Source organism: Rhamphochromis sp. 'chilingali' (assembly GCF_963969265.1).
Source record: "Rhamphochromis sp. 'chilingali' genome assembly, chromosome: 5".
In the NCBI taxonomy this organism is placed as follows: Eukaryota; Metazoa; Chordata; class Actinopteri; order Cichliformes; family Cichlidae; genus Rhamphochromis; species Rhamphochromis sp. 'chilingali'.
The window spans coordinates 21,301,157-21,316,731 of NC_137932.1; the positions used below are offsets into that span (position 1 = coordinate 21,301,157).

The 15,575-nt window shown below is 39.2% G+C and overlaps 2 protein-coding genes across 3 annotated transcripts in view; both read right to left on the bottom strand.

Annotated features, from left to right (window-relative positions):
• Positions 1–15,575, bottom strand: part of LOC308397092 (uncharacterized protein) — a gene marked incomplete at both ends in the record, with an annotated part of 535,410 nt that overhangs the window by 431,876 nt on the left and 87,959 nt on the right. The window lies entirely within an intron of this gene.
• The window catches only part of igf2r (insulin-like growth factor 2 receptor), a 47,784-nt gene continuing 32,495 nt past the window's right edge, over positions 287–15,575 (bottom strand). The window contains exons 28-50 of one of the 2 annotated variants that reach the window (XM_080882638.1): positions 15,398–15,528; positions 14,880–14,983; positions 14,304–14,437; positions 13,989–14,185; positions 13,631–13,757; positions 13,252–13,383; positions 12,105–12,264; positions 11,565–11,673; positions 10,649–10,730; positions 10,381–10,508; positions 10,087–10,236; positions 9,839–9,997; positions 9,508–9,712; positions 8,098–8,332; positions 7,708–7,844; positions 7,334–7,451; positions 6,635–6,781; positions 6,311–6,495; positions 5,938–6,124; positions 5,683–5,829; positions 5,495–5,564; positions 4,116–4,331; positions 287–3,949 (exon numbers count right to left, since the gene is read on the bottom strand). In XM_080882638.1, coding sequence (XP_080738764.1) covers positions 3,791–3,949; positions 4,116–4,331; positions 5,495–5,564; positions 5,683–5,829; positions 5,938–6,124; positions 6,311–6,495; positions 6,635–6,781; positions 7,334–7,451; positions 7,708–7,844; positions 8,098–8,332; positions 9,508–9,712; positions 9,839–9,997; positions 10,087–10,236; positions 10,381–10,508; positions 10,649–10,730; positions 11,565–11,673; positions 12,105–12,264; positions 13,252–13,383; positions 13,631–13,757; positions 13,989–14,185; positions 14,304–14,437; positions 14,880–14,983; positions 15,398–15,528 — 3,419 coding nt within the window. In that variant the 3' untranslated portion in view covers positions 287–3,790. Of the gene's footprint in view, positions 3,950–4,049; positions 4,332–5,494; positions 5,565–5,682; positions 5,830–5,937; positions 6,125–6,310; positions 6,496–6,634; positions 6,782–7,333; positions 7,452–7,707; positions 7,845–8,097; positions 8,333–9,507; positions 9,713–9,838; positions 9,998–10,086; positions 10,237–10,380; positions 10,509–10,648; positions 10,731–11,564; positions 11,674–12,104; positions 12,265–13,251; positions 13,384–13,630; positions 13,758–13,988; positions 14,186–14,303; positions 14,438–14,879; positions 14,984–15,397; positions 15,529–15,575 lie in introns of both variants that reach the window. The other variant, XM_080882637.1, reaches the window with a different exon arrangement.

Below are 15,575 nucleotides of genomic sequence, written 5' to 3' on the forward strand. Positions count from 1 at the left end.
ACCCAAGAATAGATGTTAGGAAGTCTCATTCAAGACAAGTTCATTTCATTCAACGTTCAAGGCTCGTTCTTCTTTCATACGGTAAGTCAGTCCAGACAAGATGAGATGACAAAAATAAGTTTCAAATTATTGAGCACAAGCCAGATGTCAGGACGTCTTCAGGTCAAATCTCAAGTTCGTCCAAATAAGAACTTAATTGCAATGTTGCCAAAGATGACTTTTAAATAATTTCTTTCTTTTAGAAATTTTGTCAGACATAAAATGAGATTACACCACAAAAGTAATAAACAGCAGATCTCTTATTTATTCAAATAATGCAATATTTTACATATTTTTTATTTTAAATAGGAAAACAGGCAAAGAGCTGAAAACATCAAACATAACCTTACATCAACTAAAACATAATGATGATATCCCATCGTACCAAATCATTGAAGAAAGTTTCTTGTGCTTTTTTTTTCCCTCTTTTTTCAGTTGGTTTGTGTGCTGCTTGATGTCAGTCTCACATACTAAATTTGTTTCATCATACCCAAATGTTTCCACGACTGTGGACAAAAACAAACAAACAAAAAAAGCACAAGAATGTCCAGTAATAACTTCAAGAAAGAGATGGTTCAGTACAGTACCATGCAGATGAGCCACGGGAACTTTGGTGCAAAGCAGAAACAAATTTAATGCAACAATGAACAAATAACTTCACAAACTTTACCTCCTGCTACTCTGAAATGAGGAGTGCTACAATGTTGAGACTCGGGAGAGATGACTACAAAGTGCCAAACACAGACACTTTCAATTCACCTCTCAGACTAACAGGGTCAGGATTCTGGTAAAAAAAACTTTAAGAAGAACAGCTCAAGTTCATATAGCAAAACCACACGCTGAATGAACGAACACGTAAAAGGAAAGTTTATAAAAAGTCTTCGTTACAATCATATTTTATGATAAATACTGATCATAAATATTTCACCTGTTACCAATGTCATTGTCATGTTTCTGGAAACCTGACCATGTGCCGTGTACTCTCATTCTTTAAGCTGTTAAAGGTAGATACACTTGCACTGTTCAGAATTTCAGATCAGTAGCACAATAATATGATTATATGATAAGAGAGTTTATTAAGAGAGTTTTAAAATGTCAAAAGCTGCTTTGGAAATGTTCAGTTTGTAATCAGAGAGAAACAGAAAAAGTAAAAGGAGGAGTGCGATCTGTTTCTACTCTTTGCTATCACAACACTCCTCGAACCCCTTTCTGTGAAACACTGAAGTTTACAGTGCAAATGACAATTATTTTATTAAATGCTGTTTCTTGTTATTTTATCAGTATTTTTTGGGCACGTGGCATCGTACAAAAACGCGCTTAACAATTATGTGTACAAAGCTTTAGAAATACCCTGAATGGCAAATCTTTGTTATTGAGGTTTTAGCAACAAACTCACATTTGAATACTGAGAAAACACAAATATTAATCTACACCAGCAATGCAACGGCAACTAATGTGATGAATATACGATCAAGGGCACGTTTTTTTATGGTAGTAAATGTCTGGCTATGGATCAACAAATGCACTGCAAAGTGATTTAATTAAGCTCAGGATTGTTCACCTCCTTTCCCCAGTTGGAGAAAATGAGAAGTTATTACTGATGTACAGAGATAAAGATTTATGCTACCAAGGGCTGCAGCTCACCCCTTCCTGGTTATACAAGCAGCAACACAGTTTTCAGATATATTTTTTGTTCCAATTACAAGGCTGAAACTCAAAACTTATTATTGCCAGTGAAAGCAAACAGTTGTTTATAGTAGAGGAGTCAAAACCAAAGAATAGTACAGATTATTTTAATTAAAAAATCGTTTTAGCTTTAAATGTGCCTCCCTGTTAGCAGTAATTAGGCTAAATCTTTAGACTTGATGTCTTCAGGGAGTTTGCAAAGTTTTAAACTGACATTTCAGTCAATTTGACCAACCAACCAAATCTGATTAATTAATGGAAACCTACCAAATAGACTTTCAGTTTGTTTGTTTGTTTGTTTTTTAAATGATTTTCAAAAAGTCCACCTTCCTTTATGAGGGTGTGCTACTTTTCTCTAAACCAATTAACTGGAAAAAATTGAGCTATTTTATTGGTTTTCAGCTGCTCTGCACATCAGAAAGAAGAGTGAAGTGAAAACAGAATAATCCAACCTAATTGTTTTTTGTGATGATCATGTGTCCATAAAATCACCGTATTTGAGGTGTGTTTGTTTTGTAAAATCACCCGGTCTGAGCTCTAACTGTTGTAGAAAAATCTCAATCATGCTGTGTTTACACTGTGCAAGCTTACAGATTTAATTACTCTCATGTGGAAATATGGCATAAAGTAGGTTTCCATTATTACTGACATCCTCTGTGAAAAAGCAAAACAGCCTGCATTTTAGTTTCACTACCATCTTTTGCATCATGCATTTGGCTGAACAGGGCGGATTTCAGCACTACGAAAAGTTGGCTTCACTTTTCACGCAGCAATCAGATCTGAGTACAACAACCGAGCCTGTAAAGTACAAGAGCACACGAGCATGAAAAGGGAAAAAAAATAAAAATCGATTTCCCTACATTAGTGCCAAGGGTGGCAGTAGAAATATGGCTTTAACAGGACGGGAGGGGACCAAATCAATCCAAAGGAACGCCTCCAGTTTCACTTTCAACTTTCTTCAACCATCCATTCATACTTAAGGCCATCTCCATTTTCACACAGAACAGAGAAACAAACGTAATCAGCTCGGACGAGCCGTTAAATAATCACCAAAACAAACGTGTGAACAATTCACCGGTGAAGACTAAACGAAACGTCCATATTATAGAACATTATCATCTATTTACAACGTCTCTGATCAAATCAAGACAATCAAAGAAATTCAATCCGTTGCTGGACATGATTCATAGATGAAAATGCAAAGTAAATTCATCAGTATGAAGGCATCGTGCTTTCTTTTCGAGGGCAAAGAAGGGGAAAACGGGTCTGCTATAAAAGCAACTGTAAACAGCACGAAAACAAACTGGTGTCTTCATTCCCTTTTTAGAAAGAAGCTGGCACCTTCACTGCCTAAGCTATGGGAGGGTTAGTACCTGCGGGCCAATGGAGAGCAAAGAAACAACTCCAAACAGGGAAAAAAAAAAAGTCTTCCTTATTAAGTACCTTCACACAGTCCACAAGCAGACACACAGCCAGTGTTAGTACCATTAATCAAGGTAGGAAAACAGCTTCAGTTCAAAACACCAGAAGAAAATAGAAGATACATATATAACTTAATTTTCATTCACATCTTATCATGCCTCATTTCAGTGATGATATCAGATTTTCCCTTCTTGTAATGATAGTGTTGTGGTATCATTGTTTACTGTTTGGTGCATATGGTTATGGTGGCATGTCTAGTTGACACATCAAGCTGGAAATCACATTAGAAAGAAGCTTTGTGTGCTCCCAGAGTCGATTTTAAGAGCTGGCCTGTTCGTTCTTCATCAGACAAATGTGGCAAGGCTGAAGTATCGGGATTATGAAAGACAATATGGTGGAGTTCAAAAGAACCTTAAGAACACTTTAAATGAGCTGTCAAATAAAAATTATATGTGGACGGTGAACTGGACTGAGTCGGTGTAAGCCGAATGAAGGTGCAGCCCAATAAAAATATATCCCTAAAGAAAGGAAAGGTTTCTGTCTTCGGTGTGTTGTTGGCATTTCACTGTTGCTATTATGGAGACATTCACTGAGAGAGAAGAGTTCGGATTGGATGGAGAGAACCAGGAAGGACAGAGTGACATCACACCCTGAGGAGGTCCTCGTCACTGTCGTCTTCTTCCCGTTTCTTGTTCGCTGCCGTGTTGTTACCGTGGTTAAGGCCAGAAGAGCGAGGTTTGCTGCTCTTCCTTTTCCTATCTGACTCGTCCAGGAGGCCCACCAGGTCCTCGTCGCTCTCCTCCTGAAATGAAAGACTTCTGTGAGCTTTTGAGAGCAATGGGTGCAATCATTGCTACCATGAACGACTGAGAGGATACCAGAGAAAAAGACAAAGAACTGACTTGCAAGAAGGCGCTGCGATGAGCCGTAGAGTGCTTAGCGAGTCCTGACGATTTTATCACACGTACCCCGGGGACACTCAGCACCTCGTCCTCGCTGTCGTCATCCTGATCGTCCAGCGAGAACGACCGCAGACCCTCTGTATTCACAGGCTTGGTCGTGATGTGACCGTTGCTTTGGTTATTCTTGCCACGGTGCAAAGACGATGAAGATGTGGGAGGAGCATCGATCTCCTCCATCAGCCATTCCATCTCCTCCTCTCCTCCTTCTTCATCTGTGCTGACCTGAGTATTTAAAAGGCACAAACAATAAGATGCATATTAAGTTTTTACTCATCTACATGGTTGTTTAAAAAAAGCTTCACTAGAGTATCTGATTTGTAGCATGCTATGGCTTTTTGAATATTCGCTAAGCTATAAAAATAACCTTAGTGTTTAATCATTAGTGATGTAACATGTAATCCTTAAGTTGTCCTTTTTTTATTTATTAATATGATTACTTTATCACTTTATATTATTACCTTAAGAAAAACTTAAGTCCAAGTTCAGGTACAGCTAGAATATGACACGGCTACCACAGCTTCATACAGCCATTTCAAAGTGGGCGTGGCTGCACCAGTGAATACTCAGATGTCTTTGCTGAAATTGGAATAGTGTATTCTCGCACAAATTTAGTTGTAAACGCAGACTCGACTCCGCTGGTTACCAACTGGTTGTACTCTGGTTAGATTTCTATATAAAACCAAAGTTGCCACAAAAATAAAGCTGCTTTGTCATTTGGCAATTTGTATTTAAATCCATGTCCTGCAGCTGCTTCATTTGTGCAGGCATTTGTTAATTTTTCTTCTGGCTGGACTCTGACTCTTTAAGGAGTTGATGTGAATTTCTGAGTATGTAGACAGCAACAGATTTGTGATTTTCGCTGATTTATCACCGTTTATCATTGTCAGAGTCCAGGCATTTGCTAGCTTTCCCCCATTCAATCACAAGCAGATAGCCTTGATGCACCAACGTTGCTTTGAATGCAGAAACTAACTGCGAGTGGTAGCACAACTGGTCCCCATCTTTGAAGCAACCATTTCAAAGGCAACAAGACTGACAGTTAATTGCTCCAAGTTGAACTCATTTGGGTTGTGCTGCTTTCTCCAGCCATTATTAGCCTAGGAGTGGCTGCAGCATAACATGTTCCTTCTCTAGTTACAAGTTACAGAAACCCTTTAAATAACATGAGGGATCATGTTGGAGTCGGAGTTTTGAATTATTTTGTTTGTTTTGTTTTATTGTGCCATTTGTTATTTTGGCCTTGGCTTCACCCTGAGCAGCAGCTTTATTCCCTGTCAGTGCCAGTAACCCACTCGTGACTCTTCCTTGCGTTATGCTTTCTGATCTTTAGACCGGGGAAAATACAAAGTAACTTTGAAACTCGTTCATTCATTAGCTCAACCAACCTTGGAATATTTATAGGAGACTTGGTTTCCTCTCCTACAACAACCAGCGATCTTCTGCCTCACCAGTTCCCTGGACACAGACAGGTGAGATTATGAAAGAGGCTTTCATACAAAATATATATTTTAAAAAAATATATATATATATATATATATTTATATGTACCAAAAATGGATACTCATGGTCTCACCTCCTCTCTCTCTTGTGCAGCAGAAGCCCCATCAGACACACAATTAGAACCACCAACAGGAGGCTCAGCACCACCCCCATTGCTTGGCTCCGCCTAGACAGAGACGGAGTGTCTTCACCGTCATCATTTATCTGCCTGTCAACAGTCCTGAAATTCAATCCAGAGAGGAGACTTCAACATATTTATCTAGTGTTTTGTGCTCTTGGGATTAAAGTCAGATTGTAAAAAGAAAAAAGAAAAAAAAAAAAGACTCACATCAGATCGCACACAGCGTTTGTGTGCCACACAAACAGATACTGGCAATTGTCCGTCTCCAGCATAAACTCCGGGATGCCGACACCTGCTGACGGGTTACAGTGAAACCTTATTGTGGATGAAACCGTTTTGTTCTTCGCGCGGCCACACTCTGACTCAGAAGGCACTATCACATCCACATTTCCTCCTGATGGAAAAACAAAAACATGTTAAGATGCTGTGACCTCCAAATGGAAGGACTCACGCTAAAATGAAATGGCACTTTGTTTCTTATGCAGGTGTGGGTTTTTTTTTTTTTTTGCACTGATGTCATTGTCAATCACATGCTTTGCAAAGGGTTTTGAATGATAGATCAAAATCCTCTTCTGTTTACCTTTTATGTAGTACTTGGCTTTGTTGGATGAGCCAATCTTGCGGCCGTAGGTGTCATTCGGTTTCACCTGGCAGATGTTGGCACCAAGACATTTAGGCAGGGATTTATTGGTGATACCAGACAACTGGATGTGGTAGATGTAGCGGTCGCCGTTGTTACGAATGTCTCCAGACGCCTGATGGTGGCTAAAAGGCAGAAAAAAACCCAAATGAAACTTTTATGACAGAAAGAATTTTAGAAGTGCGTTTTTTTGCTTGCTGATTGAAACTGAAATTTATATGAGGTGAAGTGTAATGAGTGGATGACACAGGTGAACTCTGTTACCTGAAGTAGAGTGCTCCCAGACTGAAGCTGACTCCAGTTTTAGGAACCTTTATGGTTCCATTTACCATCTGTACCTCCGTTGGTTTCACTGCACAAGCTTCCAGAGTCTCCCAGCCTATCAAGAACTCACATGAACCCTCATCAACCCTGCACAGACAAGAGAATATAGGATATTCAAATAAGAATAAAGCATAACAGGTCTACTTTAAGATGCAGAGAACCAGTTCAAATAACAAAATAACAAAAACAAAACAAGGGCACTGAGACTTGTGGGAAAAAAGACAAATGAAACACAAGTTAAAATTGTTTTAAAATAGGCAATGTAAACACAACTTTTATGTGAATATACACAGAGATACAGATCAGGAAAAACAACACGTGACAATTTAACAGGAAACATTTGTTGCATTAATTTCAGACAATGTGATGCAACTGAACAACATTTAGTCTGCTGAGAAATGTTATGTTACTCAATTAACTAAAACTAAAGTTTATGAAATAAAGCAAGAAAAAAAAGAAAAAATAGCTAAAAAAATTTGCTATAATCTTAAAACAAATAAACAGGATAATAAATGATTCAAAGTTTAAACATTCTGTTAATTTGATACAGTAATTTAATACCAATGTTGTATTAAATGAATTAATCAAATTTCTACTGAAGGGAAACATTAAAAAAATCTCTAAAAGAGGTTTTGTTACCTGATAACTTTGGGGTGTCCCACTGTGGAGCCGCAGCTCAGCTGGATTATGGTCTTGGCTTTCTGGCGTTTAGGGCATAATTCATCTCCTGCTGAATAGTTCACAAAAATCTTCCCACCTGTAGAGGAAGGGAAATCTCTTGAGACTGTCGGGATAAAGTTCTCTAACATCAAAAACACTCCTGTGAGAGAAGAAAACAAGACCTAAAGGCAAACAAATGTCTAATCAGTGATCCTTGCTTACACATTTAACTCTTAGTCTACACTGTTTTCAGTTTATTTTTTATAATAATGGTAGTAAAAAACATTTATATAAAATATCCTTTACACAAACTGACACCAATAAATGTAAAGTATTTGCAATGGTTTGCACACCACTGGACTCCATTTTCTGCGTGTAAACTCGGCCCAGGACTTCGGTTTTTCCTGCTGCTGTGCGGCGGCATACGGCTGCATCTTCAGGACAGCCTGGCAGCCCACCACGGATACCCTGACACAGGTTGATGAAATACCTGAAGCCACAGAAACAAAGATGCCAAATTTTAAAGAGTGAGGAATCATAAGACCACAGCATGAGTTTAGAAATTCTTTTTAAGAAAGGGCTAATGCATCTTATATGAGGCATATGCATTGCTAAATATAAATAGATCTAATAAATAGTGAAAAGTTGGAAAAGCATCAAAAGTGTGTGCAGAACGACTGCCGAGCTCCAGAATCGAACTGTGGATTTACTGCCTTCGATTAAGGAATCAAAACCACACTTACGAATCTCCTTTGTAGCTGAACTTCCACGGCTCAGTGAGGGAGGAAAGTGCTCGGAGGTCAAAGGTCTTATGCTGGCTGACGAGCTTACACTCCATCTTCCTTGGGGTACAAACTGCATTGGTGCGCCACTGGAAAGTGACTGTACAACCTGCTGTCTCTGAGAGCAGCTCTGGAGAACCACTTCCTACAGAATGGTCGCATGTAAACAATATGGAGGACTGATGCTTAGCCGAGGCTGGGAGAGAGAGAGGGAAATAAAAAGAAAAACAAAAGATTTTCAGTTTTGGAAGTGAAGACAACACAGCATTAGGATAAGTATGTTAAACTATCAGGAAGGAGTTAATGCCTTTATTTAGACAGAAGAAGAAGACAACGAGAAGCCCACCCCCATCCTAAGTTGCCCAAAAATGAGCATTTACAGCTTGATAAAAAAATTGTTTTGTTTTCCTCATTCATAACAGGTGAAAGGACTGGGACTTTAGTTTTACCCTTTATAATAAACTGGTTCAGGTGTGTTGTTAAGGGCAGCTCTCCTCTGGCCTCACCTCCAATAATTTCGAGTTTAAACAGGTATCATAAAAGAGGCGACATCCATCTTTTATATACAGTTCTTAGTTTTGTATTTTTTCCCACGTCAACATGAAGCCACAATTGATTATAAGTCATTTCTCTAAAAGTAAACAAACTAAATCTGACTGCTAAAACACATAAAAATGTTTTCGCCATGCATGAAGAAAGAAAGAGTTTAATCTTTTCACAAGTGCATCTAAGCATTGCTCTAATCAGAAATATTGCACCTATACAAAATTTATCATTACTTTCCTTCATGTGTGTTGCACTGCTGACACAACACAAGATTAGCTATTCTGTAAAACTTTTATCTGTGCTTTGGACCACTGATAGTGACAACTGCAGTTAGAAGTTAAAATAAAAAAATACCAACGTTAAAGTTCATATTTTATAGTAGCCATCATATTTTTTTGTGTGCTTATTTTCTTATTACCCAGCTTTCGTGTTGCCATGTCCCAGCTTATGTCTAAAAGAAACAAACCTCTCACATCAACTCCTCAAAATACTCAGCAACTGAAGGAAGGAAGCTGGACTACCCACAGAGAACACATGCAAACGCAGGGAGAACATGCAGGGAAAACTTCCTTAATTTGTTTCTTCTGATAAATGCTGCTATTTGCAAGCTGCGGTGACCAATAAAAATGCTGTTCAGTCATTTTTCTTAAATAAATACTAATATCATTATTGCGAATTTGTATGACATATTGTGTATATTTTGAGGCTGTGAACAATAAAACGTCATTTTCTTTCAGTTTTTTCTTTTGAAGCATTTTTCCCATTAACATCATACCTTGTTTTTGAGCTAGCTATAAGAGTTTTACTAATTACAGAAGACTTTACCTAGTGCGCAGGGATATCCTCCACCATACTGCATCAGCACAGCCTGCTCTTCGTGTTTGAAGTCCATTGTCATGGCTTTACTGATGCCAAATGATAACCCCAACTTGTCTGAACCAGAAACGTGGCACACTGCACTCTGCTCACAGGCCGGTACTTCCACTGAGCCGCAGACTTTGATGTGATACGTACCCGAGTTCCCGTTTACCTAGACATACACACAGAGCTCTGACCTTCCTATGCTTCTAAACAAAGAATATTTCTGTTACAGTGAAACTTTTGAATCAAATAGACTTCCTTTGGTTAGAAAGTGTTCAGTATATCATCAGCTCACCTGGACTTCCTTGGAGAGGTTTGACAGGTCAAATGTAAACTGGAGCTGAGAGTCAGTAAGCTGGCAGCCGCTGATGTTAGTGGCATCTGAACAGACTATCGGGGTTGCCCACTCAAAGAAATAGACGCAGCCCTGCAGCCTCAGCATTTGCGGAGAGCCCTGTTCAGAGATAGAAAGTAGTTAAAAAATAACCAGGATAAAGAGAACAGGCAAAAAGTAAAATACTCTTATTATATAGCTCTGCTGACCAGCTCGAGGCCTCTCCGGCAGGTAAAGACAATGGTTGAAGTGTAGTTCTGTAGAGGGTCCAAAGCACACTTTGTTGAGCTGTTGTAGGTGATGGATACCTCCCTTGTTAATTTGTTGAGCTCTGGACCACGGGTGGTGCGACCAATTTCCTTCAAGAGACAATAATGAAAATTATTATTTTATTAACATTAAGTCCTTGTGATGTCACTGCCTTGGTAAGGCAGATCAAAGCAATTAAACTTTTTTTTTTTTTTTTAAATAGTGTAAAGGACAGCATTTGTCAAAGAACTCACCACAGGTGGTCCGTCATTTGGATCCATGCAGACAGCGGCTCCAGGTGGGCAGTTGACCCCAGGGATGGGGTTTAGAGGCTGGCAGATGTTGACGTAGAAGTCTGGGTTATCCGGGTCAATGTCATCATCTATTCTCAAAGGAGGAACATGCAGACTGTTAAGGACTGACACAGTGCATATTGTTGTACAGGGACTCGTCATTTTAACTCAAAATGATGCAACTCTGCTATATCTATAGGTGTGAGAGGTGAACCTGTGTCTCACTGACCTGTTGCTGTGTAGTATCCGCTGACATGAATCAGAGGAGTCAGGTCTATGAGAGCAGAGCCGTTCTGGACTGAACAAGTTACCTTTTTATTAAAGGAAAAGCAGAAAAGAAAAATCCCTTTTTAGAGCACAAAACTGTACTGCAAGTCATGAGCCATCAAACAATTACAACTTTAGAGTCCAGGAGTTCAACCATGTTTATTTTCTAATGTTACCAAACTTTTAGAGACTACACAAAAGCTTCAGGGACATCTGCTTATCATTGGACATTCCCCGCTCCTTTGATGACTAAGAAGCTGACTTCAGGTGACCTGTCTGCCTCTGTTAACTTAAGTTTGCTTCTCTCTGGGAAATTATGTGCCATATTAGGAAAGAGCACACCCTGTTTTCCAACTGAACTGCAGTATGTCAAAACAGCTTTTCAACATAAAGGAAGCACTGCAACAACAGGCTGTATTGACTGTATGCAGTCTTTCTGTCTAAACAATTTTCTCCCTCATCTGTGCAGTGAACAGTAAGCAGCTGGTTATATCACAGCAAACACAAACACGCTATAATCATTTATGATTTTTCATCAGCTGTGAGGCTGTAGCTCAGGCCGTAGAGCAGGTCGTCTACTAATCTGAAGGTTGGGGTCTGCATGTGTGCAGGTAGTGACACCAAGGTTCATTCTGTTGCATCCATTGGTGTGCTAATTGTTAGCTAGAAAGCACTTAAGGTGCTTGTATGAATGGGTGAATGAGACAAGCGCTTTGAGTACTCATGGGAGCTGGAGTAGTTTTTATACAGCACTTTTCTACTTAATTTACTACAAGGGAAAACACTAACTTTATTTATTTTTAAATCTTATTACAAAAGTACATTCCTTTTCCACCTGTGATGGACTGGTGAGTCTTCTCTCACACAAACATACTTACAGGCTGCTCACAAACCAACGGTGTGTGGAAAGCGAAGAAGTGCGTGCACGTTTCAGTGTTTGAGCCAATCAGCACTGGCTCTGAGGGGGCTGAGCTCATGCTAGCTGGCCTGCACAAACACAAAACATTCAAACAAACAAACAACATTCACTCGTTTATTCTAAATAAATATATTAAAATCACCAAGGTTGCATTAAAAAGGCGTTTAACAAATCTGTAAATACTTGTAGTGAGTTTACTCTTATTTAAAAGATGAAGCACTACTTCATCAATAAAGCTCTCACACTAGCTTTTCCATCACTACCAGATTCTGAAATAAAGGATTAATTCAAGTTAGTTTTATATTTAGGAAAATTGGAGGAAACAAATGACACACAGTATCACGATGTATACAGGTATGAATTTTCTCTTAAGGGGCACTTTAAATCTCAGTTTGCTATTCCTGAACAACGCAGGTTTGAGAAAATGTGATTCCTGAGAATGCTCTATGCTTGACGTAGTTATAGATGAAAATTAAGATGCAAATGGAGGAAAATGTACCTGCAGATGAAGCTGATGACGGTGCTGTGGGTGAGGCTACGGTTTGCAGGGCATGGACTTCCTTCTTCATAGGTGAGCTCCAGAACATGGTCCTTGTATGAGAGCTTATTGCTCACCTTACCACCACTGACCACATCACTGCCTTCCTTAATGCACACAGCTATAACACATATTCATGGAGATCATTCAGAAAGCTTTAAATGTAAAACACAAAAATATAAATATTCCATAGATCTGTTCTACCAGCTGGAAATCTGCTGAACGCTCAAAGTTTTTTGGGAAATATTTATATTTCTTAGCGAGTGAGTGATCAAATTCAGCTCAGACTCTGGGATTCATTTTTATTATTACTTTTTAATTAATAGTATTTTTTTCAGGACTGCAAATATATCCCATTGTTGAGCATTCGAACCATGACCTTACTGCACTTGTATTGCCACATATTATTCTCTCCCACTGTGTATCTGATGCTGATTAAACATTTCTTAGCATAGCCATCATAAGTTACAAATCCAGACCATTTTTTAACTCTCTGGTAAGCGAGCGGTCAATAATTTGAGAGAACCTGGAAATTCAAGTGTCTGTTTGGGTTTCAGTCGTTGCTTGTGTTGCAGACAAACAGTTATGACGTTCTTGGCGTTTCATAAAGTTTCTGAATATCTATCAAGACTAAACAGTAACCAGATTAAAGTTGAAGGAAGCAATCTCTCCTAACTACAGAGGCACTTTGTTTTCTTTATAAAGTAACTGACTGGTTAAAAGCAGAACCGATTGCCTGAAAGTGACTCCTGTATACACTCTGATTCAATGATGACATAACAGAGACCTCTGATCGTCTCAGTGACTGAAGAGAAATGATCTGTTAGACTTCCATCGACATGATTGCACAACAGAGTCAAATTTATCTGCTGCGCCAAATTGTATAATATTCAACTGAGAGAGGCCCTAGACCAGAGAAATATGTGAAGCAGCATACCAAATAAAAGCTACCACCACTGCTGATTTTTCACAATTCATAGAATTAAAATAATCCAAGTATACTTCTCAACTTGGTAGATCTTTCATTTTTTTGTAATGAGAAATTGGCTAATATAATCCAGAAATGTGGTGCGGCTAAATTAACAACTCGCCGATTGCAGTGACGTACCAGTGTCAGGGCTGCAACCAGTGTTGGCCACAGATCCACAGATGTTCATGCGGAACACCATCTTCTGGTCCTTATGATGGTGCACAGTGTAACCCTCATCCTTCTTCAAGGGGTTCAGGTCAAATAAATGACCTATGGAAGATGTCATGGTTTAGCACTGCGGCTATTTAGAAATAGATATTTAACTTGTGCACATCTTTACACACTCTTAAGAGAATACCAGAGATCAGCAGACATAAAGAGGAATAAAAAGGGAAAGCAGATGCTTTTTGAGAACTTAAATTTAAATGCATATTACCATAACATTCTCCTTTTATTACTCCAGCAGGTATATCAAAATAAACAAAGATGATATGAGGAGAAAGTGTGTGTTTCTGACCTGTAGCAGGGTTGGTGACTCTGCAGTTGTCATGCTGGACACTATTTAGAGGGCAGGCAGCAGCTGTTTTCCACATGAAGGTGTACACACAGTCTTCAATGTCAGAGATCAGAGTAGGCCGAGAGTTCTATGTGGGGCATATAAATACATGTTTTTTATTTTTTTTTAATATTTTAAAATAACTCAAATTTGGACCCTACGGGGGAAAAGCAGTGAGCCTCTTCTACATGGATCCTACATTCCACCTCACGTGTGGTTTAGAAAGCCATTTGATGCTCAACAAACTGTTTACTGCATGTTTTACAGCCTGACTGCCATCAAACATTTTAGCTGACCATCTTTTGAGTACAGTTCTTACCACTTTGTTTTTGTCACACTGGAAGCGGATGATACTGATCCTGTTGCGGCTTCCATTTGAACAAGCCTGGCCGCTGGTGTACTGCAGCATTAGGACATTTCCGTCCCACGTAGGACCAGAATGGACCTGACCCAGACTCCAATATTCATCTCCAACCTTCAGGCATGACGCTGCAGTGGAGGGACACTTCCATGGGTCTGTAGCAAGGAGAAGGATTTTCAGTGGATTTCAAGACATAGAAATTTGGGCCAGAATTATATTTAAACTCTAAACCAGAGGTAGATGTAATGACATTACTGTATCCTTTACACCAACCTTTCTGCTTCACCAGCGACCTACAGACGTTAATGTAATACTGTTTATTCGTGTCCCCAGTGGGAAGTTCCGCCTCCCAGTTCCCAGAGTCCATAGCCAGAGGTGAGAGGTCGTACGAGCGACCCTGATCATCACTGACAAGAGAAAAGGAAAAAAGGAGAAAATTCTGGACTGTGGTCCTTTCTGTAAATGATAATTAAATTCTACTAAGTTACACAAACTACATACACTATAAGAAAAAAAGAAGTCCGTGTGTTGGAGTCAAATTGTTAAATGTTGTCATTGTGTTACTTAAATTTGTAAGTCTTAGTTCAAACTGTAGGATCAAAGATGTTCCTTTGTCACCTCTCCAGCCAGTTTGTTGCTGGGGGAGGCTGAAGTGTTTTATTGTAGGCATTTATGTGAGGGTTCTGTTTGTTGCTTAGTAATCTTCCTATGATCCTTTTGGTGAGCAGGAGGTCACAAACACACACCCCCAAACACAAACACTCTCTCTCTCACACACACACACACACACACACACTTATCTTTTAGAACATAAAATTGGAAGGCAATAATGACACGAGGACGACTTACTTGTAAGAGCAGCTGGTGGTCTTGACTGGGACACAGGCCAGTGCAGTGGGCCAGTTGAACAAATAGGTGCAGTCTGGAGTCTCCCTAATATACTCCGGTTCTCCCTGAAAAAGTGAAGTAGCATTAGACACAATTGCTTAAGAGCTTAGAAGACCTCTGTGTGTTGTGAAAAATAACGGCCCAACATTATGTGTTAAAAAAAAAAAAAAAAAAAAAAAAAGGAATCAGAGAGATGTTAATTTTTTTTTTATTTCGTATACATCTTGTTTATATTTTTTATCTATTCAGAGATCAATTCTGCAACTAACAGTAATGTGTGCAGAAGGCAGGCCCTGAAACACAGTGGTCATTTATGTGGAGACAAACCACAGGATGATTTTTTCAACCACAAATCTCCAAGTGCAAAACTGTCACTCAGTCACCAGTCAGTCTTACAGATATCTGATCTGTTGCTCTCTGTTAACAACCCCTTCAAAGCTACATAGGAGGAGCAGAATTTCTGTGTGTGTTAAACTTACAGGATTCCTGTCAGGGTTGCAGGAGAAGTAGATATTGGTAGACCTCTCATAAACTTTATGGCAGATCTCTCCACTGGTGTAGTTCAGGATGATCTGGTCTCCAACATAAGTTAGCACCTGGTTTGCCATTCCTGTGTTCACACGAGCGAAAATTTAAAAACACGAGTACTGTAAAAAT